The following is a 27348-nucleotide window of genomic DNA, read 5'->3' on the forward strand; positions in this document are numbered from 1 at the left end:
TGTCATTTTGTTTTGTTGTCACTTGCGTCAAATTGACTGAAAACTTTTATGGAAAGTGTCGTTGGCGGAGCAGGACATGCTTATCCTACCCAGAGCACCTGATGTTACTCCCGGTTGTTTGTGGGAGTTCATATTGCTAGTGCATGCTTGTCTCCGTTATCTTCAGTTTAATGTCCAGTTCACACAGGTAGGGTAAGCATGCTCCCAGTTTTTAGTGGAGTTCGAGTTGCTCATTTGCTTTTGTTATTTTGTATGTATGATTTTAGTTCCTTTATGTTCTTTGTTGTGTATGTCTGTTTTCCATGTCTGGTCTTTGTCCCTGGATCACATTCTATAAAACTTTCCATTTAAAGTGGCTTGCATTCTTTGATTTTTACCTGAACCCTTTTGATGGTTACATAAAATAAAGGAATTAGAACAACTAGGAGGTCATGTTTACCATGTCTACTTTAATTCTGATTTATTCTTAATGTAACTGGCTTGCTATATAATACATTTATTCATAACTACAATTAATTTATTTTTAATATCTCAAAATTGTAATTTTGATGGTTATTAACAAGTAATGCATATAAGTTCATGCATCATCTTTTTGATCTTGAGAAGAAAGTCACAAAGAGGAATAGAATAAAAACATAGTAAAAGAAGCAGACTTGTAACATGTTGATGTTTAAAACTAGCTGTATTTTGCCTAAGCAAATGTCTTAATATTATTCATAGGGCTGTAACAATACAATAACTTCACGATCTGTTAAGTAACGTGATACAAGGGTGATGACACGATACACAATAGCACGTTGTCTTGTATATTTTATTCAATTTGCAATAAAATGTATTCAACATATTTTAAAATAAAGAATGTTGTTGAAGCCAGGCTTTATTCTTAAGAGTCATAACTTTGATCTTATCAAAGGTTAATGGATGTTTCTTACAAGACATACCCTGCTTTACTATTTGCATAGTAATTTCATCAATTGTTTGAAAACAAGTGTTTTAATCGATCAATGTTCTTCCGTATCGAAACCTTGGTCAGGTGTATCGTATCGTATCTTGACCAAAGGTATCGTGATACATCAATATCGGATGAATTATTTCATCCTTAATCTATCGCAATTTTTTTCATAAGTGTCTTTTACTTTAAAAACATACAAGTGAAACATTGAAGTTTTTATCGGTTTATTATTACCGAAAACAGCTACATTTGGAAATTTAGTAATTTAATGAACAATTTTCGTCTTTTTGAATAGGAATTGTTTGATGAGTTCGGTCCATTGAAGGCGGCAGCAATCCATTATGACAGGTCAGGCAGATCTCTTGGTACAGCTGAAGTGATCTATGAGAGAAATTCAGATGCTGCCAAGGCTATGAAACAATATAATAATGTTCCTTTAGATGGTAAGATTTAGAACGAATAGAGTTGATGAAGGAGCTTTGTTCGTTTATGAGTAAATAAACAAAAATGAAATCATTACAGCTGTGAACAGACTTCATTTTGAGTGTATTAGTGGTTCTGAAAATGCATCCCACAATATGGCATACATACAGAAAGAATTAATGTTTTAAAAGTTCAAGCCACTGTGATTTTTACACACTGTTCTTATATTGCACTAGGATTTAGCACTAGTGCAATATTTGTAGTTTTCCTTTGACAGTGTTTAGTTTCAATAGATATGAATTAAAATTAAATTGAATAATTTCATTTTGTTCTTTTAACTAAATTAATAAAAATATGTACAATTTACTATGGCTTTAACTGTGAAATGAAACTGCCTATGGTAGAGATGATTCATGATATACATGCAGATAAAACCACTTAATTTATTTTTGGTCTACATATGATATGTATTTATGGAGCGATAGTCTTTTCTGTATTTTTACGAAAACCATCTCACTAAAATCTACCAAATGAAACCACTTTAAGCACATAAACTCAGCAAAGTGCTAAATAAATACAAAATCTGTATAATACTTACCTAAAATATCTGTGATTTTTTTTATGCATGACTCACCTCCTGTCTGATTATTATTAAGAATGCTTCTTAAATGTTCTTAACATTGAAATAAAAGAGTCTGTTCCATAAGCCACTAGTGTATAGAAACAATTTTGGCAGAGTCCATTTCAATTTCCACCTTTAGCTAGAAAATAACTGCTACAGCTTTCTTAAGAGTTAAATTATTTTAAAGAACAATTCTTAAAGTTTTTTTGATACATCAAGTTCAGCTACATATGTATAACGTACAATGTACATCTTTTTTTTTCTTGTTTCCTGATTTATGCAACTGGAGTAATTATGTAAAATGTATATGTTTACTTTTTCAAACTTGATGATGTGTTACACTAAAACAAACCTAAAATGGAGTCATGCTTGGAAGGATTTTTAATCGTTTAACGTATCTTTTAAATAAAAAAGATCAAATTATATTGTATGCTGAACAATATACTAAAACTCAGTGTTTTTTTTAATTTGTTATCTCAAAATTTTAAATTTTAAACTCCTGTGCTTATTTTGTGAAACGTATGAACAAAAATAGGAAAATATACTTAGTATTTGAATTAGGAAGTATACATTGAGTTTTTTACGGTAAAAATCCAACTTTTCAGATTTGGAGGTGGAAACCGAAGAGGTGGTAGGGGTCGTTGTGTTGGTGGAAACAAGAAACCAAGAACAACAGAAGAGCTAGATGCAGAATTAGATGCTTATAATTCTAAGGTGAGAAAGAAATTTTCAATCAAGCAAAGAATGCACTTTACTTGTTTGACAAAAGTTACAGGTAGACACTCTTATACAACAATAAATCTAGTTCTTTTTCAGGTATTAAGTCACTATTTTGTTTTCGGCAGCTTTAATACAAATCTAATTTTATACCCCCACTTCAAAGGATAGGGGAGTATACCGTTTTATCCGTGTCTGTGTTTCCTTATCTACCCATCACAGCAGCTTGAAATTTTTAACACACTCTTCCCGTAGGTATGTCATATGGTCGGATTTATTTCCAGAAAAAAAATGACTACAACTTCCTGTTTACCGAGGACTTTTATTTTTTGACTATTTGTTTTTGCATGTTTGAATTTTAACACATTCTTTTAATGGTGGGTCCCATTTTCGGAACAATTGAACAACAGCTTCCTGTTTACCAAGAACTATGACTATGACTTTATATTTTTGAAAGTTGAAAGTTAACTCACACTTTCCTCAGCTTCTATTCATCACAGATGCGTGAAATTTTAACACATTCTTTCTGTTGGTATGTCATATAGTGGAATCCGTTTTTAGAAAAAAATAGACGACAACTTCCTGTTTAACAAGCACTTCGTTTACGTTACTGATATAGTGATTGAAAGCGGGGTTAACATTAGTGAGCCATCGCTGCCAGATTTCTTGTTATCATAGTGTTTAATTAATGTTAAAAAACTTGTGTAAATAAATAAGGAAGGTCAAATTATGATCATCTTTTGCTGTCATTTGAATCTTCATTTTAATGGGTTTTTTAATAACTCAATATTTTGTAATTTTGAAAAAAAAACATTTTGTTTATTTATGTATATTTTGCCAATTTTTTGTTTGTTTTTGGTATGTGGCCTTATTATGATGAGTTACAGATTAAGCTCGTCTTTGGTTACGGTTGAATGATTTTTACGGCCCTTGGACTTAGGAAATTTCAGTGAATTTACAGTTTTCCACACTTTTTTTTTGTAATGCTTTCACCAATTGATTTTATATTTTGTTATGTAGTCTTACTATGAGAAGTTACAGATTAAATTCGATGTTTGTTAGGGTTGATTGATTTTTATGGAAGTTATGGCCCTTGGACTTAGAAAATTTCAGTGGTTTAAAATTTTCCTCACTTTTTTTTCGGGGGGGATATTGGAACGCTTTTCTGGAGACTTATTGTGAATGATTTAAGTTGATTTGGACTAACAAAATAAGGAGAGAGACAGTCCACAAACCCAGTGACTATTTATTGTGTTGATGTTAAAGTCTGTGAACAAAAGAACGTTTTGAAGTGTCTTGAATGAAATAGATTCAATTGATATTAGTGGCTTGTAGAACAAGGGTAATCTCGACTCATACATTTTCACATTGCCTTGTATACCCTAAAGACACCAGTGATAAAGTCTTTTTCAGCTGTCAAATGCTGACTGATAGGGACTTAAATCTTATTGTCAAATATATCAGATTTTTTTTAACATTTGTTTTGAATCAAATCTCATGATTTTAACTTTTTGTATATTGTGTTTCATTTATTTTTTATTTTTTTTTTTTTTTGTGGTATTTTATCCATAGTTGAGTATAGATAATAACCTATGATAGAACACTTTTTTGTGTTGTTTTAATTATATTAAGTGCTCCTAGAATAAAACAAAGCTAGAGTGGACTACCAAAATATCTTAATTTGGTTACACAATTTTTTTCAGGGTTGGTGTAGCCAAGTCAATATTTGTAGGCATTGAAGTATGTGTATTTTTAAAGCTAACATAATTAGTTTTGTTGGTTTTCAAACATGACGAAGATACTGATTTATTGAGCGCTTCATCTTACGTATTTAATTTGCAAAACATGAAATATGAGAAGTCTCAAATTATCATATCCTTATTACATCAGCTATACCAATGTCAGGGCATAATCTCAAGGGAGAAATAATTAGCATTTTAGCTTCTCCTCGTTTGTGCTCACGTCTCCCATTTGTCTTTGACCTGGAGAAGTTTTTGTAATATATTACATTAACAAAAATGTCTATATTGTTATTTTTCAACAGAATTTACTAAAATGATGTTTTTATTAGACCCTGTAAAATATTTACTATGAATGCCCTTTACTATAATAATTGTAGTTTGTTTAAGTTGGAAAGTTCATTTTTTCTTTGTTTCTACCATGATAAGAATGTTAAGGTTTTATATTACTACATGTATGTTGAAAACTTCAATTTCATTCACCATGTCTATTTTTTATATATGTCCTTTGAAATCTCATCTTGCTTATTTCAAATTGATTGTACATTAGAAAAATTCATACATGTCAACTTATTTAAGTCTGCTTTTTTGACCATATGAGCTTAAGGTGTCTTGTAGTGTTTTTTAATTGTCTGTCATGCTACAATAGTATTTGTCTAAAACTTTTGAATGTGTAGATTTAAATGAGTAATAAAGGGAACCAAATAAAAAAAATGTATTCAAGGGAGAAAGACCAGACATGGAAAACAAACACATGCAACAAAGAACATAAAGTAACTAGAATAATACATACAAAGTAACAAAGAAAAAATAGCAACTAAGACTCCACTAAAAACTGGGAGCATGGACCAAGTGCACCAGTAGGGTAAACGACCTCTGCTTTTCAAAAACTCGTTGCCGAGTTGCTCATAAAAAATCAAGTCCGGGGTAGACGAAAGAGGAAAGGGAAACTATGACACGTTGAGCAAATACGTTTTCAAGGCGCATATGGATGCACCGTAAGCATATTGTGAGATCCGAGCTATATGACAGAGTAATCAAGGGAACTAAGGTTATAGCGGTAATCAAAAGAATGTAATCCAGGGACAAAGACCAGACATGGAAAACAGACATACACAACACAGAACATAAGGTAACTAAAATCATACATACAAGGTAACAAAAGCAAATGATTGAATGAACAGTAGAAGTTCAAAGTATTCCCGCATTAAAAAAAGTTTTTAAAAATGCTCAAAGTACACACAAGGTTTTCAGGAGCGATTATAAAAGTTGGGTCAATTAGATAATTTGCAGCATAAATATAGATTTCGATAGATTAGTTGGTTTGAATTTTGAGACAATTATAAAAAAAACAACTAGTGGCTGCTCTGAAGTGTTGATTGATGTACAATTGTAAAACTCAGAAGTACAGAAAACAATGTTATTCTTACTGTACACTCAAATCCTGTATAACTTTATGCGCATTACCAACTGTGGAAAGGATTCAAAACTTTTTTAAACTTTCAAATAACTTACCACTTACACTGAAGAATCAACATTCAATGTCGAGGTATAATGGAGATCTTTTACCCATTGGTTGATGAATAAAATTACGACAGTACGCCAGGTGGCTTGTCGGTCAGGCATGTTACAAATCAACATTATTTCAACCTGTACAGTAAGCCAGAGTCATTCATTTGTTATGGATTGTAAGAAGGTGAATCTCGTATAACTTGAATGAATAGTGTACATGTTAATATGTATTCATAAATTTATACTTAAAGCAGTAAAAACTTTTAAAACTATGATTAAGTTAAGTTTCTTATAAAGTTTATTTTGTATTTTAAGACTTTGTAAGAAATTAATCTAAAAAAAAAAAAAAACAAATCGAAGTACTACCTGCATGTGATGAGTCATTTGAACTATAGACTTGTCATAAAATTCTATGGCTATAGAAATATCTGTCCTTTTTTATACGCCTGTCTTTTAAGAAGGGGCGTATTATGGTATATCGGTGTCAGTCCGTCCGTAGTTCACACAATAACTTAAAAATACTCTACCAATTTTTGTGTAACTTTGGTGAATAACCTTTTTAGCTCACCTGGCCATATGCCAGGTGAGCTATTGCCATCACTTGGCGTCCGTCGTCGTTAACAGTTTTTCAAAACCTCTCTGAAACAACTTGACCAATTAGAACCAAACTTGGTATGAATGTTCCATAGAGTATTCTGCATAGACCTAATGTGGGATTTTTGATCCTCTGAAAAACATGGCCGCCATTACTAAAAATAGAAAATAAGAGGACCAGACAGAATTTTCAGCCCAATGATGGCTATTTTTTCGCTTATTTTTATACTTGCTTTGATTTCAATGATAATTGGTTTATATAGCAAACATTGTCTCCTGACATGAATGTTGGTGATGAAAATGTTCTATTTTAAGTAACGACGGCCATATTTTTCGACCGATCCAAGATCCCCACATGTTTGATGTATGTACACATACGGTCTTTGTAGAAAATTGAAACTGTCAAATAAGAAGCTAAGTCAGGGTAAGTCTGTAAATATCATCAATACAGAAGTTGTACGGTGGTCATCACAATTTTATTGACCGATAAGAAGATGAGGCAAGAAATTGTCATTAAACTGAGCTGATTGATAACACAACGTGCTAAATCGGGGTAGCTCCTACTACATACTGTTTAAGTAGAGCTCTTAATTCACACCAGTGCAAACTTAGTTTTGTTTTAAATTCTATAATAATATTAAACATAACCTCAAGATGTTGTGTCGTGTAAGTTTTGCCTGATTTATTTATATGTAATTATTAAGTTCGAGATCAATGGTTCATTGTTCAATGATTTTTTACCTACATTGTGTACGACATTCGTTTTGTTTATTTTGGAGGATAGTCCATCATTTTAATATTTATTACATCATACAACTTTTTGAAATTACACAATAATCGCCGTAATCTACAAGGGATTGCTCCACATTTTGTGATGCCTCCATGACAAAGTTTGTCGTTGGAGATATATTATTGCAGCTTGACTCTTAGCGACTTTTATTCAGTGACTGGTGCCAATGGCAGAGCAGGACATCCCTACCATTCCGGAGCATCTGATGTCACACCCGGATTTTTGTGATACTTCATATTGCAGGCCTTTTTTGTGCGATAACTTGTTTTTCTTATCTTCAGTTTTTATATGTGATTATATTTCATTGTGTTTGCTTCATTGTGTTTGTATTTTGTTTTTGTTTCCTGTTTTAACGTTCAAGCTATTACTTTAATCGATACTTATAGTTGCCGTGATATCAAAATTCGAACTATGTTGGGTATATTTAAATTCTACATTGTCTGTTATTTCAAAAGAGTATTTCTAGAGCTAAGTGAAGTCGATTAATTTCAATGGAGTTTTGAAAGGTAAGTTAAAAGGTTGACTTCTGTGACATTTATTTGAAATTTGTTACCGGTATAATGGCTGTTGAATTAACAGTACAATGTTTATTTCGTGTTAAGAAAAGGGAACATCAAATCAAAGACTCAGCATTAACTGAATGAGCCAATGGTGTAAGTGAGGAATCAGGCAGTCGGTGAATGATGGTGAAAAAAAAATACACAAGTATTTCTGTAAAATCGTATTCAAAATATTATCTGAAATGCAGAAATAACATTTACTTCTTTTTTACGTGTCAGTTTTTAGAGTACGAGTAATATGAAATACGTTGCAATTTCATCATCAAAGGAGTTAACTCACTCTCCGCTGTGATTCTTTTCATTTTTGAACTCACTTTTTTGCATACTCTGACAATTCCAAGTCAATAATTTGTTGTTTGCCTGATTCTTACGGATTCCAGCACTTAAATACTGACGAATGTTTTTCTTCTAATTAGCAGATTAAGTAATTCGCTTTACATAATGACAGACACAGCAAATTATAAACGAATGCAAAATCTGTTTAAACATTGTGCAAAACCGGCATTGCTAAAAATTCTGGACACGTATTTGAAAGAAGAAATGTTATCGTTTAGTGCTTTGCTTGACCGGCATAAACATAAGGCCCTCCATTTATACAGACTACCAAACGCATGTTGTCCAAATGCAATGAATTGTAAGAGTCGTGAAAAATTACTGTTGAGTCGAAACCAGTGGCTTGTATTGTATGATGACACTAAAAATCCACACTGTACTAAAATGACATGTGTTTGTAACGTCATAACCAATCACGTGCGAGCGTCAAGTGTCGACTGTTACATTTTGTCTCTTCTTATGGTGACGTTTAACGTCGGAAAATCTAATGTTATGCCTGGAATTAGAGGAGTACATCGTGAATGCAGGTTGTGTGAATTTATGAGGCCGAAGAAAATAAATAATGAACCATTCGAAACAAAATGGAAAAACATGACCGAGTATTTACTGAAGCTTGGAGTTAGTAAAAGTGACATCGACAAAGTCAGGAAAATGCCTGTTGAAGATGTACCGGAATATGAACAGACTGAGACATGTCAAGTGGTTAGTATTATGTTGTGCTCATTTAAACTAAGAAACATCTAACTACAAAAGATAATCTACATGTATTTTTTTTGTGAAGAATGGAACCAAGAAACTTGGTGAGAATTATTAGAGGAACCAGGATAAAAACGTTCTCAAAAAGAGCTCAATCCCGGGACATCAACCTGACAAAGAAAATAGACAAACACAAATATATAAAATAACTGAAATAACACATCCATCGAAACAAAGGAAATGAGCTACCCAAACTCCACTAAAAATTGGGAGCAAGGGCCCATAAAAGTTTTCACGTTTTTAAAACCTGAACATAACGAAGCTTTGTGTGTGTGTGTGTGTGTTGGTAACGATTCCTGCTTAGAGAATCAACATAAATAACCACAGATAAATCAGACGGAAAAAATCTGCAGATATAGTTTTGAGTTTTTTGGGCACAATATCAAAGGCAAATATGGTCGTTAGAATATCGTACACTAAGGCACTTAACTAATAACAAACCGCCATCAGAGCGTAACTCCATGATTTGCTGGTTTATTTCCCACAAACTATAACAATTTAAAATTAACGCATATGATTTTATCTTTTTTCAGCGATGGCGACTAAGATGTTTGAGGTGTAGGCCACTTATTTATGTTTTTGTAGTATCCTTGGTCATTGAAATTTCTTATTCGTTACGATTCAATTTTAAAGTATACGAACGTGCATTAAATATATAAGATAATTATTATCGAATGCCTATGAAGGAAAATACAATTCTACTTGAGTGGTTAACATGTTACAACATCGAAATCGCAACTCCTTCCAAACCATTCAATGGAATGTTATGAAATTTAATAGAAAGATTGGACATTTAATCTAAACAGGCTATAATTTGATTTATTAGCTAGATCTAGGGCACTGAAATAGATAATTATAAATGGATTTAACTATAACTTATTTCATTTGAAGCAAGGGTATTTACCTGAACTTGCTAAAGGTATTTCATGCTTAATTCCTTAATCGTATCTAAAGGCATTCATCATAATAGCAGTTCCACTGACGATTGCTCTTATCGTTGCATTTGTTCTATCCTGTAAGTATAAATTAAATGAATAAAAAATCTAATGTCTATTTAAAAAAATATCAACCAAAGTAGGTTAAATTGATTAGTACCAAGTATTTTGTTAAGTGGGACATACCTAAAAAGAACAATATGTAGTAGTCTTTATTATGTGATACACCCCAAAAAAGGCTACACATTTTTATTTTTCTTAATAAGTTGTTTTATAGATCTATTCGGATAAAATGAATAAGTAATCACTCCGGCCTGTCTGCTTTTAGGAGATAATCCACATTGAAAAAACCAACAATGTCTAATGTGTTTTAGTGTCATTTACGGAGTTATCTCCCTTAATTTTGAATTCTACAGTACATTCTATGTATTTTTTATCTCCTGAGAGCAAGGGTTATATGAAAAGCGACATGTTATTTTATGTTTAAAACAAAACATCAAAAATAATAAATGAATAAAAACATTGCCTCATTAAATTTTGTGAATTCGATTAAGGAAGAAAACCACAGGGTTTCAGGGAAGTTCAGCACTGACTGTTTCATTTAAAACAAATATTAGAACAAATTTATTTTTGTAATAATCAATATAAAACGAAATCATATACAACAAAGATATTCTTTCAATTATAAAGTGTAAAAGATAGATATTTTCATATCAGGTTTTCTTTCTTATTTCAATACTATGAATGCATATCCAAAATGATACCATAAAAATAAACAGCAAAACGTGGCACGGACGTCCTTTCTGAGTTTCTCAGTCTACCAAAAATCGACTCTTGTATGATTTAATGTTATTCAGTACACATATATGAAACATAAATATTCTGCTAATTTTTACTTCTTATTGTTTCAGAACAGTGTTTAATCAAGTTTGTCAACAGTAAGACATCGAGCCAGTTTGTCGATTCAAAGCCTGTTCGATGGACACGTTAAATAGATCAAATTTAACGTGATAGAAACTTGTTTTAGTAAATAACTACGTGTATTTTTTTTCCTTACAAGTGAACATTGTTTCATTTCTGAATTGTTTTTGTTGTTTTAATTTTCTTAAGAGTAATCAAGGGAAGCAAGATTCTACCAGAAATCAAAAGAATATAATCCAGGGACAAAGACCAGACATGGAAAACACACACACACAACAAAGAACATAAAATAACCAACTCGGACCTGGGAGCATGAACCAGGTGCACCGGTTGGTAATAGTCCTGGGCTTCTCTAGAAACACCCGCCGAGTTGCTAATCCAGGGTACAAAAAAGAGGAAGGCAAAACTATGACACGTTGAACTTTGGTTCTCATGGTGCAGATGGATACACCGTAACGACCCACGAGTTTATGATGACGACACTTCTGCAGTGATGACTTCAATCTTGAAGCAACATAACTTTGTAACTAATTTTAAGAGCTCTGGCGCGATACAAAAAGTCTGCGTAGTTATGGCAAGCTCTGGCATAACGTATGAGTTGTGATATGACACCCCATACCCAGGGATGTTGCCACAGATGAAAGAAAAAGTAACAATACAAAATGAAGTCATTGCATTTGTGGTACAGTTTGGTCAATAGTTTCCCTTTACCGCCAATCTCAAAGTGTAGGTCAAGATATGAGGCTGAATTCTTTGGGGGTAGATGCAATGTATCAAATCATCGAAACTACGATAATACGTCATCTATATAGCGGAAACTGAGATTAAAGGATCTAACTACACTATGCTCCTTTTTTAATGTCAGATCATAAAAAGGAATTTCTGTGGTATACATGTACATTTATTTATGTTGCCTTAAATGTTTATTCGAATTCACTTCCATCATGGTGAACCCTGTATTTGTTGAATTATTTGAAAATTAAAGTGTTTTGGTCGATCGTGTGAATTTTGTGTTCACACATATTATAACAATTTTTACTTTAAATGGTTATAGTGAGAACATATAATTAGTAACCATTTGAAGTTGTAAACGAAAAATAGGAGCTGCTATAATACAATGACACCAGTCTAAACTTAACCCTGAATAATCTGAACATCTGTTTAAACCAGGAAATTTATAAAGTTCAATTAATTTAAGGAGGTTAACATAAGGAAAGAGACACAACTCTTACAAATCATTGGAACGTTTGTATTCAGCATTTTTTATCAATCTCATGTAAGCATTAAAGTAACTTGAATTGATTTCACTCTGTTTAAAATGAAAGCTTGATAGGCTTTTGTGAAATTGAATATGATTCAAACGTATTACCGATTTGTAGAGTTATGTTTCGTACCCTAAGACTTCCTCCTTAATTTCAATGTATGCTGAAGTTTGGTAAAGCAAATACCTGTCTAAAAAGATAAAAAAAAATTAAAATGCAAACGTGGTTCGGTTTAAACAGATTTTACTGTAGTAAATCTTTTTTCACTGATTGTGTTACTATCTATAGGTATTCACTTTCTCCTAACTTATCTGTACCATGAAAACTGATTTATTCAACAGGTCATAGTTTTCCTTTCCTCCTTTGTCTACCCCGGACTTGACTTTTTATGAGCAACTTGGCGGGTGTTTCTAGAAAAGCAGAGGACGCTTACCCTGCCGGTGCACCTGCTCCATGCTCCCAGTTTTTAGTGGAGTCCGAGTTGCTCATTTGTTTTTGTTTGTATGTATGATTGTAGTTACTTTATGTTCTTTGTTGTGTATGTCTGTTTTCCATGTTTGGTCGTTGTCCCTGGATTACATTCTTTTGATTACCGATATAACTTTGGTTCCCTTGATTACCCTTTGAAAATATGTTTTATTTTTCAAATTGCAAACATTATGAAACCAACTTACTTGTGCATTTGGTTTTATACTGAAAAGAACACTTGGCATAAGCAGTGAATCAGATTTTTCGCTCACAATGTTTATTTGAACAATATATATAGCAAACCTATAACAGTGTACAGTTCTTTATCAAGAAAACGCGATTAATATATATCTATCTTTATATATTGTTATTTAAATACTTTTTCGAACGGAAAAGAGCAGTATTTACAATACAAAAGCTTTAATCATCAATAAACACAACAGCTATTACGTTGGACGATATGTTCCTACATTAAATAGCGCCGTGCTTGCCAAATTTAAGCTCGTCGTGACAGACACCTGAATCCTTTTGGCTATGGGTCTATCGTCTGTATAAAAAAAAACATAAAAATTTTCCTACTTTGGAAATTTCTACAGTATTTTGCGGTAAAAAATCTAAATGTTTAAACCTCTATACTTGAGGTTATCACAAAGCTATTTATGTGCTTTCATTTTTTTCATATTATACGTATTAACCATAAACAACAGTTATTTAAATAATAGTGTAATGTAGGGATGAATGCCCCTTTATAAAACCATTGTTTTATTCACACTATGAACACTACCAGTACGGGTACATAAGTATAGAAAGATCTGTTGAAGTTTTATATGTGAATATCATTCAAATGAAATTGAAACCTCATGTCTTCGATAAGTATCATTGCTTTTCTTTTAAATTTGTAAAATGATCTGTTCGATTCACTTCATTTGTACGATTTGTGCATATGTTGTCAAAAACTAGGTCACATGTTATAATATGTTTGGTAAGTTCATTTAAATTTTGTTTAGTAAAGTTGATTTCGTCAGTTCAAAATGAAATAAAACCTTAATATGAAATTTAACATTCTGGTTTCATTAAAAGTATGTTATAAATCCCTTTTTATTCGGTTTTATTTCTTCATTGCAGTTTATATTTTTCTTTTTCCGGTTAAAAAAACAACTTATTAATATCTGCCATAATATTAGAATTTCTTTGTCAGCATCATTTTAATTATCTGTTGTAGAGTTTAGATTTTTTTAAACATACCGAATTTAGTTGCAATGAATGCATGCAAATGACAACCCAAAACGGATGTCCTTCACTTTGCAAAGAATATTGTAGAATTCGTTTACTTATCATCAACAGTATCTATTAAGCAATGCACGTAAATTGCCACTAGAGACGTATTACTTTGATAAATTTCTTCATATATTAAAGAATGTGATTTAAGATTTCGTGAAATGATATTTGCCAAAACATTATCTTATATTCAACCATCTTTGCGGTCAAACAATTGAATACGAAAGGCTTATCTTAGAATAGTATAATGAATTTTACTGATGACGAATACTATGAGCGCTTACATCTTCTCTTGGAGAGGGTCGTCTTAGTATATTGCAAAAGGCTGTTCAACAATTACTTGGAGTCCAAATATTTGACACTATTTACATTCCTTGACAGGAATAAACATCGAATAATGCATTGTGTCCGCCATGACTCATACTGCTGTTTTCAAAACAAGTACAAATGTGTACTACATAATGCACAAACATTCACTGAGTACGCATGGAGTAAAATTTACATGGACGTTCCGACGAGAAAATGTGTCAAACAAGGATGCGTGTGTCATGTACTTACAAAAAGTAAGAGAATGCCAAAGCTTGATATAGAAATTTTAACGTTTTTTCTTCGTGAATTCAACATGGTTGATTTCCGTAAGTTTACAGCCGTAACGGACCTAGAGAAATTCTTTCGCTTTATGAACAATTTGGAATACAAGCGTGTACAAAAAGATGACTATGACAGGTGGTGGAATAAAATTGTAGATAGTCTTCAGTTCTTGGGAATGGATTCCTCGGATTTGAATGAGGTCAGAAGGCTTGTTCCGACCCCTGTTCCGGTAAAGAAGGTACAATGTACTTTATATTATAGATATAAAAAAAAATGAACCAAAACCACAATAATAAAAGGCGAGAAACACTAACAAGCACTATACAAAAAATATTTTGTTAAACCAGTTAGTATTGAAAAAGTGACGCGATACCTAACAATCACATTCCAATTAATACGTCATTGAAAAAACCTTTGTGTATCTATTATAATTTCCGTTTTGCATTGATTTTTGCTCCGAAATTGAATATCCAAATAGCGCCTACCACAAAGAACGTTACAAAATTGAGCACGTTTTAACAATGTTTATTTTATATTTACAGGAATATGATTTTAGCTTTTGCAGAGTGATATTAATGGCTGTGATAGTATCCTTCGCGCAAATTAAATGGTTTCCTTAAAAAAGAAATCTGTAGACTGATTTACAGAAAATGGCTTTTGTTTTATTAACTGTAATTTATTTTTTCACTATAATAGATTATTTAAAATTAAATACACTGAATTGGTGTACCGAAATTCAAATTTAACTTTCATATCATTCTATAAGCTTTTTTGAAAATAAACATATTATGTGTATAACTATAAGGAAATCATATCCCCAACAAAAATAGTTTCGTCTACTAAGTTTAAAGATTTTTATTATATTTGACCTTAACAATGGTCAGATAATATTAATCCTCGCAGTACCAATTGGTATAGCAGTTGCCCTGGCCATGGCTCTTTCATGGTAAGACAATATATCCATAAAAGAAAATTTATACTGCAACTGTTCTATCACACACACTAGTTAGCTGTATACTCACAAGTCACTGATGGTATATAACTTTCTGCTATGGCGTCACAGACTCGTATTTCCTCGCAATCCCGAGACTCATTCGTATATCAGATTTGTTTTGTCAAGTCAGTGCATTGTAATTGTCTACATAACGATCATTCTTGTAAGTAAAACTTACAGTGGTGTAATATCTATTTTGTCAGATTTATTGTGAACTTGACTTGATTATGAAACGAATTAGTGTTCGGTAATATTGTTGTTATCCTTATAGGTAATTGTATTTCTAAAATTGCAAAATTTTGAGTTGTACATTTCAAACTGTTGAGGGGAAAATGTAATATATTAAATGATAAATAGAATAACTTTAAAACAACGGTAACCATGTGACGTAATGTTTTTTTCAAGATTTGTGCATACCATATTTCAGCTTTAAAATCTTTTTTCTTTTCAGATAATTATAACATAAAGATACAGAAACGAGGATATTTGAAATCAGTGTACATATTATAAATTGATAAATAAACCTAATGAGTAATTTTAGATACTGTGGGAGAAACTTTATACGTTGATGTCAATACTCGGTAATAGGAAAAAATTCGAAAGTAAGTAAAAAAAAAAAAAACAAGCTCAAATTAACTATTAAATGATGTAAACGTCAACGCCATTTATGTGCACAAATGGTCAAAATTTGACCTGCGTAAAGTTTTTATATAGTTTTTCATTTGCATTATGCCACGAACACTTCATCTCTTGAAATGGATATGTTATTTTTTCAATAAAGCATTTGCTTAGTAAAATGTCTATGCTATGTTGTCCTGCTTTGCACAAGTCACGAAGAAAAAGCCGTTTTTGCAGAAAAGATCACAAATAAAGCCTTTGGTGTCATTAGCTCTATGTGTCTATGCTACCAGGATACCACTGAGGCGGTAGAAAACACGTTACACATATTTTTGTGTACAATTTACATTAAGTAAATATTAACGAACGCTTATGTAACTGATTCGTGAACTATATTTTGTCGTTAAAAAGCTATTTATTTGATTACATAACTTAAGCGTATTATAATTCTGAAATAAAAAGAAATAATTTCCACTTACAAAAAAAAAATAAAATAAAATAAATAAATAAAAATAAAAAAGACATTGGGATAATTGTTTGAGGTTGTATGTTGTGTCTATCGAATGAAAGAATAATCAAGGGAACCAAGGTTATAGCGGTAATCGAAAGATGTAATCCAAGGACAAAGACTAGACATGGAAAACAGACATACACAACAAAGAACATGAAGCAACCAAAATCATACACACAAAGTAACAAAAGCAAATGAGAAACTTAGATTCCACTAAAACTGGGAGAATGGACCAGGTGCACCGGTAAGATAATCGTCCTCTGCTTTTCTAGAAACACCCGCCGAGTTGCTCATAAAAGGTCAAGTCCGGGGTAGGCAAACGAGGAAAGGAAAACTATGCCACGTAGAATAAATAAATTTTTATGGCGCAGATGGATATACCATAACAATCCAGGAGTTAATGATGACGACCATAAAACTTCTGCAGTGATGACTTCAATGTTGTAGCAACATAACCCTGTTCCAGAAGCCAAGTAGAGGAGCACAATTTGTTCCCACTGGAATGTCGACCGTTTCTTGAAAAACGCGTCCACCACAATAGACATATATGTCGACTAAAAATTCTAGTATTTTGTAAACATCTTCCTATGTATATTTAGAAGATGATTTGGAATTATTTCTTACAAAGTATGAGGATTCCCTACAAAGAACTATATATTTGTATCTCAATGTACCATCTTTTCTTTTCGAAAAGCAACGATGCATAATGGTTTTAAGTCGGGATTTTAACTGAGTACGAAAGTGGTTTTTACTGTTGTCTTAAAATATATCTCATTTAAGGAGGTGGACCAAGGATAAGGGACACAACTCTTCCAAATCATTGGAACGTTTGTATTCAGCATTTTACATCAATCTCATGTCAGCATCAATATAATTTGGAGTGATTTCATTCTGTTTTAAATGGCAGCGTGACAGGCTTTGGTGAAATTGAATATAATTCAAACATATCACTGATTTAAATGGTTATGTCCCTTACCCTAGGTATACCTCCTTAAACTGCAAGTTGTGATAAATGTCCACACCCATTTGCAAAGATATTTTTGCTCATTTGCACACTCTCAACATATTGTTCATTTACTGTTGTTACTTTGTTTGCACTATTTTAGTTACTTTATGTTTTTTGTCGTGTTTGTCTGTTTTCCATGTCTGGTCTTCGTCCCTGGATAACATTCTTTTGATTGCCGCTAGAATCTTGGATCCCTTGATTACTCTTTTACCATATATTTTACTGGTTCTAAAGGATATGCAAATCTTGACGATGTTGTGTCTCCATATTAGGCAAACCCACAAATGGAGAGTTCGGTATAAGCCAACAGTTTAAATGATATACTCTTGTCAATTTTTTAAACCGATACACACGAAACTACACCAAACAAATCTGCCCATGATTAATTGTACCTGGTTGTCATTTGTTAATGATACTAAATTTTCAATTGTTTTTAAAAGTCAATCAATATCATTTTACATTTTGGTCATTGAGTTATGCCAATAAAGACAAAGATATGAGAACCTCATTCCAAACTTATTAATATGTCTGTTAAAAACCAGTAAATGTAAGTATTATCATTTCTTTAAACTTCTGTTTTTTTGATTTCTTGTATGTTTTTATAGGTGTTTGTTCCCTTTTTGTACTTGTAATATGCGAGTATATTCAGGTTGAAAAAAGTTTTAGCAGGTTTAAGTCCGTATTTTGGCTGTGTAAGTGGAAAAGTTTGAATCACTTTTAAATTTTAAAACTTTTAAACATGACTAAAGACTAATAATAAACAAACATTTTATTTTGATTAATGACCAGTTCTATATTGAATAGATTAATTAGGGAAAATGTCTTGATTCATTCATAATATTGGTTGCATGTAATACCCTCATAGAAATGAAGTATTGTCACATTAAGAATCCAAGATCGTTATAATAATTTCAGTATTACAATGTCATCAGCAACAGAAAACTACGAACGGCTGAATGAAATACTTAACCGACTCGTCTATCCAACATGCGAGAAAATACTGGAAAACTATCTGAAAGCACATTCTATAAATATATTTAAGTTTCTTGAGATACATAAACATCGAATTCTGCATTGTTTTCGGGTAAAACCATCCTGTTGTCATCTCCATGCAAACTGCAATTACCCGAAAATGGCAACTCTAAACAAAAGACAGTGGAACTTTATGTACAATGACAATAATAATGAACATTGCACAAAGCACGGATGTGTATGTCACGTGGTTCCAACAATACGGAAGTTCCGGAATATGAACCTCAATGTTATATGTTTCCTCATCATAGAGTTTTCAATGGTCGATGGTCTAGATTTAGAGGCTGTAAGGAGACTTAAAACATTCAACCAAGAAATGAATGACACAACAACTGGATTAGTTAAGTATGAGGACTACCAGCGGAAGTGGAATTCAGTCACGGACAGCCTTATGGTACTTGGCGTCACACAGAAACAGATAGATAAAATAATGAGACTTAAATTTAACCGAACCCCTAGTCCGCCACCAATTGATGACAGGGTATTCTCTTTCATTTCGTCTTTATCTGTATTCTCTTTTATTTATCTTTACCTTAGATATGTAAAAAAATAGGAGTTTTGGTATGATTGCCAATGAGGCAGTCATCCGCCAAACGTAAAGCAACGAACATGCTTGTTTTTCTTTGACTACATATATAATAATAAGCGCCTAAGCATATTTGTCAATTTGAAGGCAATTATTCTAAAATCAGTACAAAGAAGTTTCTGCTTGAGATATATGGTAAGGTTGGCTCAAAGTAAAAGTATTTCAAAATCATTTTAAAAGGTTAAAACCTTATAGACTCATACGTTTTATATTTTAACAGTTTCATAATATATCTATATATGAATCTGATAATTCTCTCATCACGATTTTAAATATTTGGTTGAAGATTAAACTTTCCAATGTTATGTTCTAAATAACTTATTTGAAGTCACAAAAATGGAATACATGATATAAATAGAATAGACATGGTTAGTATATCAGGAAGACAACAACCCCTCTCGGATGAAAATTGTCAGCTCAAGGCCACTCGTTAGTTTTCAATGAACAACGAGGAAACCCTCATCCCATCGTGCAGGCTGCATCTGTCCCCAAAACAATATTATGCACGGGTACAGCAAGTGTACATGACAGTATAACATATATTTTAAAAAATACATTCAAAGTAATTTTGACGCGATCCGTTATTTCAATAGGTTCTCTGGAATTGTTAATGACCTATGATCTTTCTAAAATTTGTTATGGCGGTAATACTACGCTCAATGTTCACAGTATTAACAATTTCTTTGGCAAGTTGTAAAGGTTGTTTTATTATTTCAATTTTAATATTTCATATTGATTGTATACGAATATTATAATTGTATGTTGTAGAAATGCAGATGTCCATGGTTCAAGACGTTATGCTTGGCAATTGTTGTATCCTTAGAAATTAACGTTCTGTATGTGATTTTTTTAGTTACATTTCTTAATCGTCAAACACATAAGATATGTAATTGTTTCATTCTTGAAGCGGAAACAAAATGAGAGGAAAAAATCATATTGATTTTACACTTAACTACCTGCATAAGCTTTCATATTGCTAGTTAGTATTGGTGTGATATCGGTAGCTCTTGCCGTCAAAGACCAAATAATTGAGACTATTGTGATCCTCAAAATTAGATTAAGTATATTTAAAGAACATCTCAGTAGCTCAAGGATAACTTCTATCAATTATCGCCCCCTGCTTTTGTCAGACAAAGATAATGACACAAATTAACACTAAAGTAAAAACAAGTGGTATTATTAGTAGTCTTTTTTCTGAATTTGAAAAAAAAGGATATTATTATTAAAAGTGTCATTAGCTCTAGCAAAATGATACTAATTCAATTCACGTGTTTTCGCTTAATGCATTCAAAGATTGTCCAGTTTGTGATGGTTTTTGTCATTTAAATCCTATTAAATGATATTTAAGCTGATCTGTGACGTATTTGACTGACTTTTAATTATTGATGTGTACTTAAGTGTAAGTATTTGTAAGAATCAGGCAAAATGGGAAAAATCAGAAACATGCATGTCAACACCCAACCGATCTGACAATAAAATGTTACTCAAGGATGCTTTCTCTATTTGAAAAGACCATTATTTAATCTCTGCATCACTGGCTTTGCTCAGAAATGTTTCAATTGAATGTTAATAAAATTAGGTTTTTGACGGAGTTATCGGCCCTTGAAATGTCCATGGTATTATGTTATTTTGAAACTTTATTTATATGCAAATGCATTTTCCTGACAAATTCAGATAATTATAATTTTAGGTGTACCAATAGGTGGCGTTGTTGCTCTCATATTATTCGTTGTCTGGTAAGTTCTCTGGTTTGCGTACCATGAATTTTAATATTAGAATAATTTTTCCTAAAGGAGCAAATGATGAATATCCTCAAATCTGGAAAAAAAAATCTAAAGATTGAAAGACACTAAAAAGACATGTTATGTTAGGACTAAATGTTGCGCTTGCTTGGTCTGGTTTTGAATTTGATCTTTATCATTTTAGTTGTGCAGCTCTTTTAACAAACTTGGTGAGGGACTCAAAATGATTCCATGACTATTTTCATAACATTAAAAAAATGATGATCATGCATTTTATTTTGATAGGTTCTTCAAAGTACAGTTTTAGTAATGAATATTTAAATAAATAAAAAAAATCTTTTTCGGCTGATGTCTTTTTTTCGACGAATGAATTTCGTCGAAAAAAGTCCTGGTCCATGCTCCCAGTTTTTAGTGGAGTCCGAGTTGTTCATTTGCTTTTGTTATTTTGTATATATTTATGTTATTTATCGTTTTGAATCACTTATTATGAATCCTTCTGTTTTTTCCTTTCTTCAGAGAATTCTGTGGTATGCAATGTTATTCGACTGACCTGATGAACAACAGATTTGTAGTGAATTGAAGTAGACATTTTTACTTTAATTGCGTATTATACATTCATGTACTTGAAGTTGTACAATATAAGCATATTAAAGATAAATACGATATTCAACAGGCAACGTTTAAAATCAGGATATCACAGTCTGTATACAAACAAGCTATAAAATAAAGTATAACAAAAACAATTTTTTTGATAAAAACAAACACTTATTTCAGAAAAGATCAAATGTTAAGTTGCACTCCACAAAAGAAGCATGCAATATGTGATTCATGGATGGAAAGCCTACATATTTTTATTTTTGATATTTTGTTTAAAATGTCCTGTAAACAGGAAATTACCCTTGTTCATGTGAATTAAAAAATATATAGAATGCACTGAATAATTCAAAATTAAGGGAGGAAACTCCGTAAATAACACTAAAATACAATAGAAAATATTGGATTTATTTTCCATGTGGATTATCTCCTTAGAGCAGACAAATTGGAACTGTCATCATACACTTCATTATATAGACCTACAGAGCAACATAATTACAACAATAAAAATATGTAGCCTTTTTTTAGATGTATCACTTTTTATAGAATTTGCATGATTCTTAGAAAGACTGTTACTTAAGAAGTTAGAAGTATGCCAAACATAATGGAAGTAACCGTTAGGAGACCATGATTAGAACAAGGAACAGGGAGGGGGTTGTACTACGAAAGCAGACGATTCACCTTTAATAACACAAATGTACAAAATTCACACAGAAACAAACGAATGAATGAGAAAGAGTTAGAAAAAAGTCAAACAATTACACACACAAAAACTCTTAATAGTCGACATTTTTACGGAATGCAAGCCATTTTAGCAAGTTTTCAAAGAGACGTAACCCACCAACATACGACAACCTGGTTGGCAGTCTCATTTAAGAAAGAAGGATTAGTAAACATTTTAGTAAGCACCTAAACGGTGTGAGTAAATTATTTAACAGTATCTAAGTACTTACTGCTGCTTCAATAAATCAAATATTTGAATGTAAACTCCACTGTTGTCCATTTCTCCAATCGAACAGTAAATAAGTCTGTCGGGTTGGAGAGTTGCTTCCCTTTGCTTTAAATGTATAAAAGACGAAGTCATAGTCGGGAATATGAAAAAGGTCTATTGTAAATATTGTATAGACACTGCCAAAGCACAATAAAATAACTGATATTGTTATTGTTATTCGAACATAATATGAACAACGAAATGATCACCATACCATATTTTCTATGATGTGTGGAATCATAGCAGCTTATTTTTATGTTGTTGGCTGATTTGAATTTGTCTTTTAATATTCAATAGCTGAAAGATTATTACTTTTTCCCGCATTTTTTCCTTATATAAGTAGTCAAAAATATCTACGTCACAGACGCTTAAGGAAAAACTTAAATAGCTTGTGTTGAGTATATTTGACGCAAAAAATTGTGCTACCCATTGCCTGGATTTTACACAGAATGGTACTTAATACGTAATTATATATATATATATATATATATATATATATATATATAAATGACAAAATGGGACGTCAAAATATGTCCAAATGACTCATATTACACATGGGTTTAGTGGCATTTGAAAGCGACTGTTGGAGCGTAGTATAATTGAAACGGGCTATATAACCAAAATATACATATCTAACCATTTTTAAACAATATCATATAAACAAAAAAAAAGAAACCTCTTTGGTGTCATGTGAAATCTTTCTGTTAATCACTAGCCGAAACGTTGATTACGAATATCAAGTATCAAATTCGTAAAGTTTAATAAAAAAACATGTGACATAAACAACTATCACTACAATATGGTGGGCTTTATAACTTGAAGGAAGTTGGTAAGTTTCAGTGACAGTATTAGGTTAGATTCCTTTTGCTCAAAGACATCATGTAGATTGCTATTACACAAAATAACGATCCATCCAAATGTGCAAGTATAGGGGGATCAAGGGAACCAGGGTTCGCACACTATCAATGGACAGCAACCAGACAGGGATAACTGACACACAAAACAAAGCAAGAGCATATCAGGTACAAAGAAGCAAAAGCATATAAGAACCTGTACTTCAATAAAAACTGGGAGCATGGATCAGGTGAATCGAAAAATACAGATACAAAATCGACCAGCAATTTATCTAAGAATATTTAAGAACAGTAATAAAGTATACAGGTTTGAAACCACAGGATTGATATTATTCTCTAAGACCCCACCTTTCCAAGTAACAAATTTAGCTCAGCAACCGCTCATGTGATTTTCATTTTTTTACTTTTGTAAATATCATCTATACAAAATCAGAATACGTAATTTACACAAATATATTTACAGGATTAACGACAACAAAAACATGGCGACTCAACGGGACAACTATCTCCGTATAGACAGATTATTTCACAGAATTGCTACACCAACAGTTGAAAAGCAAATGGAGAACTACTTACTTCGAACAAACCAATCACTCGAGCACTTTCTCAACAACTTCAACATAAAACATACCATAATGCATCTCTATTGGAACAACAAGGTTTGTTGTGAGAATGTTGATGGATGCAACACAGCAAAATCAAGACCCATCAATCGAGACAAATTAGATGCCTACTACGAATATGGATACAAAATAAACGCACACTGCAATGTCCACCCATGCTTATGCCATATCGTGTCAAGACGAATACTGCCACGTGATCTTGAAATGGGTCAGCTTGCTTTTCTGTACCGACAGTTCGAAATCTTGCCACCTGAAGACATGGCAGCAGTAGAGAAAATTTTGAAAATAAAAACAAGACTAAAACTTGACTACACTGACCAACGAATTAATGCAAATGATTTTGAAAAGATGTGGGGTGAACTGTCCCCTAACCTTCAGCATCTTGGGGCGACTCAACACGATATTGGATTGATTAGAATTAGCACGATCGAGGACTCGAAAATTAAACAGATTGACATGACAAGCCCTCAGGTATTATATGTGTTTGTCTTTCTTCTATTGGTGCCTTGGGGGGGGAGGGCATCAGGCTTAATCAAGAAAGAACCACTCTCTTAGAACCAATATCTTTTCCCGCTTGTCCGAACTTCTCTGTGTTTCTTTGTTCAGTTTAAGAATTTTTTTTAGTCTGACATTTTTTGGAGAAAATACTTGGGCCTAAATTTATTGTGACTGTTTCAGAAATAAAAAAAAGAAACAAGTATAAAATAATAAGAGACTTGCATATTATAATAATTTGTTATCCTTTTTTTCAGAGACGATGTACAGAACTGACACTAATCGTAATAAATATCATCATTGTATCCTTCTATTCTGATATATCATATGTTTAAATTAAAATATAACTTTTTGTATATGCATTATAAGTGTTTGTTTAAACTGTATTACGCAGACCCTATATCACACTCCTAGACCTATATCACATACCCTATATCACACCCCTAGACCTATATCGCATACCCTATATCACACTCCTAGACCTATATCGTTTACCCTATATCACACCCCTAGACCTATATCACATACCCTATATCACACCCCTAGACCTATATCGCATACCCTATATCACACTCCTAGACCTATATCGCATACCCTATATCACACTCCTAGACCTATATCGCATAACATATATCACACCCCTAGACCTATATCGCATACCCTATATCACACTCCTAGACCTATATCGCATACCCTATATCACACTCCTAGACCTATATCGCATAACATATATCACACCCCTAGACCTATATCGCATACCCTATATCACACCCTAGACCTATATCGCATACTTTATAGCACACTCCTTAACAGACCATACTTGAAGTATGGTTAAAATGTATAATATAATTAACACATGCTATAATTCATTCCTCGATCTATATCATCCCGCATGCCGGTGGCCCTAGGGGTGATATCCGAGTATCAGGTTGATACACCATGTTGTACAGATTTTGACATGCAATATTCAGTATATAACATCGTTACTTACGTAGAAAAGCCATCAATAAATAGGTATCTTGCTGGATGTACATAAAATGTCTGATGAACGAAATTTATGCTGCTAATTTCAATTTCATTGACCAAGCAATCCATATTTTGTTATTTTGCAGATTAAATTTTGTTTGTATTAGTGACTGCAAAATAACTCCAAATAATCGATTATACGTTATAATAAGTACTGAACTAATCGATACAATACACGTACAATCATTTGTGTATTTATGTTTTCGGTTCTAATTTAAATCATTTTAATTTACCCTTTAAATTATGAATTGTTGATTCTAATTTAGTCATAGGATGGTCATATTTGAAACGTGTAAAATGGAAGAAATTATAAGCTAAAACTGAAAGCTGAAAGAGAGAAGAAGCATATAAAAATATACCCTTCAAACAATTTGAGTATGTCCTTAACATATATCCAGATCTTACTGCTTTTCATGTCAGTGATAGCGTTAGTAATTGCTATAGCCATTGAGACTTTCTGAGGATAGGTATTTTACTGACTTTGTTTACATTCAAATGTAAGTGAAAGTGATGATATATGCATTACATGCCATGTTGTAAATTTCTTAACTTTGTTATTTTAACAAGTAAGATAACGTAAACATTCCTGATTATATTCAGAATTTACGTAATTTTCCAAACTGGAGTAGAGTTTTGTCGTTTATCCTTTCACTATAGACCCTTTTGTGGTAAGTCGGTGAACATGCTCAATATACACTTCCGCGAAGTAGGGCTTGGGTAGAGCAAGAGAATTTTCCTCCCGGAAGTGTTTATGGAGTATGCTCTACGCATGCTCATCGACTACCCCATCGTTAGCACAAAAGGGTCTATACACAATTTTGCAATTGTATCGCATTGGGAAACTAATTTAGCTGTAATAACATTATCGACTGGCCATATATATAGTACTAATAACATTTTTTTGTCCTTTAAATTCTGTCTGTAACACCTATGTTATCTCTTCATAACCAACATCCTTTTATTTCATTCGAAAATACTACCCCTTGGGGGGAAACAAGAGACTAACATTTTTTTTTCAATTCACAGGTTAAAGATAAAGATCACATTGGCAAAGGGAACGAGACTCGAATGATCGAAATCAGTTTTATCAAAGATATTTGAGATGAATTTCCTCGTCCTAAAATCAGACATTCAGCAGATGCAGAGAAATGCTTAAATGGTTTAACATGCTGCAAATGGTAATGGAGACCGTATTTTCCCTTTTAATGAACAAAACGATGTTGCGTTATATAATTTTCTACCTTGTCCTTTAAGTTGTAGTTATTTGCTATCAGTTTTCAATGATCTCATCTTTTGTTTCATCAAAGATAATGCTATTTTTTTTGTGTGCATGTATGTAACCCTTAGGTATGATTGTTGTCCATATTTTGTTAGTTTTTTTATTTTTTTTTTTTTCAAAACAAGAATATGGATATTCACATTTTATGTCTTATTCTACCATAATTTTTTTTTTTCAAATTTATTTAAATTATTTTTGTTATGTTTCAACGTTGTTTGCATTATTTTTATTCACTTGTTTACAAAAAATACCAATAAAACTGTTCCATTGATGGTTTCATTGTCATATTTTGTCAAGGTAATGTCTCTCTTAGAATCAGGCAAAATGGAGAAATTCAGAAACATGCATGTCAACAACCCATTGAACTGACAATATAATATCACACAGGACGATTTCTCTATTTGAAAAGAATACTATTTGATCCCTGCCTTACTGGAATTTCTCAGGAGTTTTTCATCAGAATCTTATAGAATTAATGTTTCTACAGAGTAAATTGCTTTTGAAATATTTGTTTCAGTGCATTTCAATGCAATAACAACTCAAA

The 27348-nt window shown here is 32.2% G+C and overlaps 3 protein-coding genes and 1 long non-coding RNA gene across 7 annotated transcripts; 3 read left to right on the top strand and 1 right to left on the bottom strand.

The window, feature by feature from the left end:
• The first annotated feature begins 1270 nt into the window (after positions 1 to 1270).
• On the top strand, positions 1271 to 11015 carry LOC148620177 (uncharacterized). Its single transcript, XM_088580849.1, has 6 exons — positions 1271 to 1395; positions 2603 to 2711; positions 8326 to 8944; positions 9532 to 9582; positions 9953 to 10013; positions 10845 to 11015. Coding segments are annotated over exons 2-6 (750 nt in total). The 5' UTR covers positions 1271 to 1395; positions 2603 to 2694; the 3' UTR covers positions 10847 to 11015.
• A 145-nt stretch (positions 11016 to 11160) lies between these two features.
• On the top strand, positions 11161 to 21690 carry LOC148620178 (uncharacterized). 4 transcript variants are annotated; one of them, XR_015921740.1, is made up of 6 exons: positions 11161 to 13566; positions 13807 to 14691; positions 14996 to 15040; positions 15338 to 15399; positions 15899 to 16049; positions 18498 to 18632. XR_015921740.1 is itself a non-coding variant. In XM_088580850.1 (5 exons), exons 2-5 carry the CDS (start codon positions 18505 to 18507, stop codon positions 21489 to 21491), a joined length of 738 nt encoding a protein of 245 aa, XP_088436976.1. In that variant the 5' UTR covers positions 15904 to 18129; positions 18498 to 18504; the 3' UTR covers positions 21492 to 21690. The 4 variants fall into 4 exon arrangements, 3 of the variants coding, with proteins under 3 accessions (XP_088436976.1, XP_088436977.1, XP_088436979.1); XM_088580850.1 differs by lacking the exons at positions 11161 to 13566; positions 13807 to 14691; positions 14996 to 15040; positions 15338 to 15399 and adding exons at positions 19969 to 20036; positions 20891 to 20936; positions 21459 to 21690 and having other exon boundaries at positions 15904 to 18129; positions 18498 to 19095; XM_088580851.1 differs by lacking the exons at positions 11161 to 13566; positions 13807 to 14691; positions 14996 to 15040; positions 15338 to 15399 and adding exons at positions 19969 to 20036; positions 20891 to 20936; positions 21459 to 21690 and having other exon boundaries at positions 15904 to 16049; positions 18498 to 19095.
• Positions 19087 to 25653, bottom strand: LOC148620179 (uncharacterized). The gene is made up of 3 exons (XR_015921741.1): positions 25491 to 25653; positions 22490 to 22593; positions 19087 to 21018 (listed from the first exon to the last, which is right to left on the bottom strand). It is a non-coding gene; the product is annotated as an uncharacterized LOC148620179 (long non-coding RNA).
• Positions 23218 to 27076, top strand: LOC148620180 (uncharacterized). The gene is made up of 5 exons (XM_088580854.1): positions 23218 to 23356; positions 23845 to 24475; positions 24757 to 24801; positions 25924 to 26022; positions 26552 to 27076. The coding sequence occupies exons 2-4, from the start codon at positions 23864 to 23866 to the stop codon at positions 25984 to 25986; spliced, it is 720 nt and encodes a 239-aa protein (XP_088436980.1). The 5' UTR covers positions 23218 to 23356; positions 23845 to 23863; the 3' UTR covers positions 25987 to 26022; positions 26552 to 27076.
• The last annotated feature ends 272 nt before the right edge of the window (positions 27077 to 27348 follow it).

This window comes from Perna viridis, chromosome 4 (genome assembly GCF_037379345.1).
Source record: "Perna viridis isolate PV_CMFRI_1.1 ecotype Kerala chromosome 4, ASM3737934v1, whole genome shotgun sequence".
In the NCBI taxonomy this organism is placed as follows: Eukaryota; Metazoa; Mollusca; class Bivalvia; order Mytilida; family Mytilidae; genus Perna; species Perna viridis.

Bases quoted from the DNA above. Each gene is read 5' to 3' on its own strand.
- LOC148620177 (XM_088580849.1), top strand. The intron at 8,945-9,531 runs GTTAGTATTATG...ATCTTTTTTCAG, and splicing joins AGACTGAGACATGTCAAGTG to CGATGGCGACTAAGATGTTT. The intron at 9,583-9,952 runs GTATCCTTGGTC...TCGTATCTAAAG, and splicing joins CACTTATTTATGTTTTTGTA to GCATTCATCATAATAGCAGT.
- LOC148620180 (XM_088580854.1), top strand. From the start codon at position 23,864: ATGGCGACTCAACGGGACAACTATCTCCGTATAGACAGATTATTTCAC. The intron at 24,476-24,756 runs GTATTATATGTG...CCTTTTTTTCAG, and splicing joins TTGACATGACAAGCCCTCAG to AGACGATGTACAGAACTGAC. The intron at 24,802-25,923 runs GTATCCTTCTAT...ACATATATCCAG, and splicing joins TCGTAATAAATATCATCATT to ATCTTACTGCTTTTCATGTC.
- LOC148620178 (XM_088580850.1), top strand. From the start codon at position 18,505: ATGTCATCAGCAACAGAAAACTACGAACGGCTGAATGAAATACTTAAC. The intron at 19,096-19,968 runs GTATTCTCTTTC...TGTATGTTGTAG, and splicing joins CGCCACCAATTGATGACAGG to AAATGCAGATGTCCATGGTT. The intron at 20,037-20,890 runs GTATGTGATTTT...TTATAATTTTAG, and splicing joins TCCTTAGAAATTAACGTTCT to GTGTACCAATAGGTGGCGTT.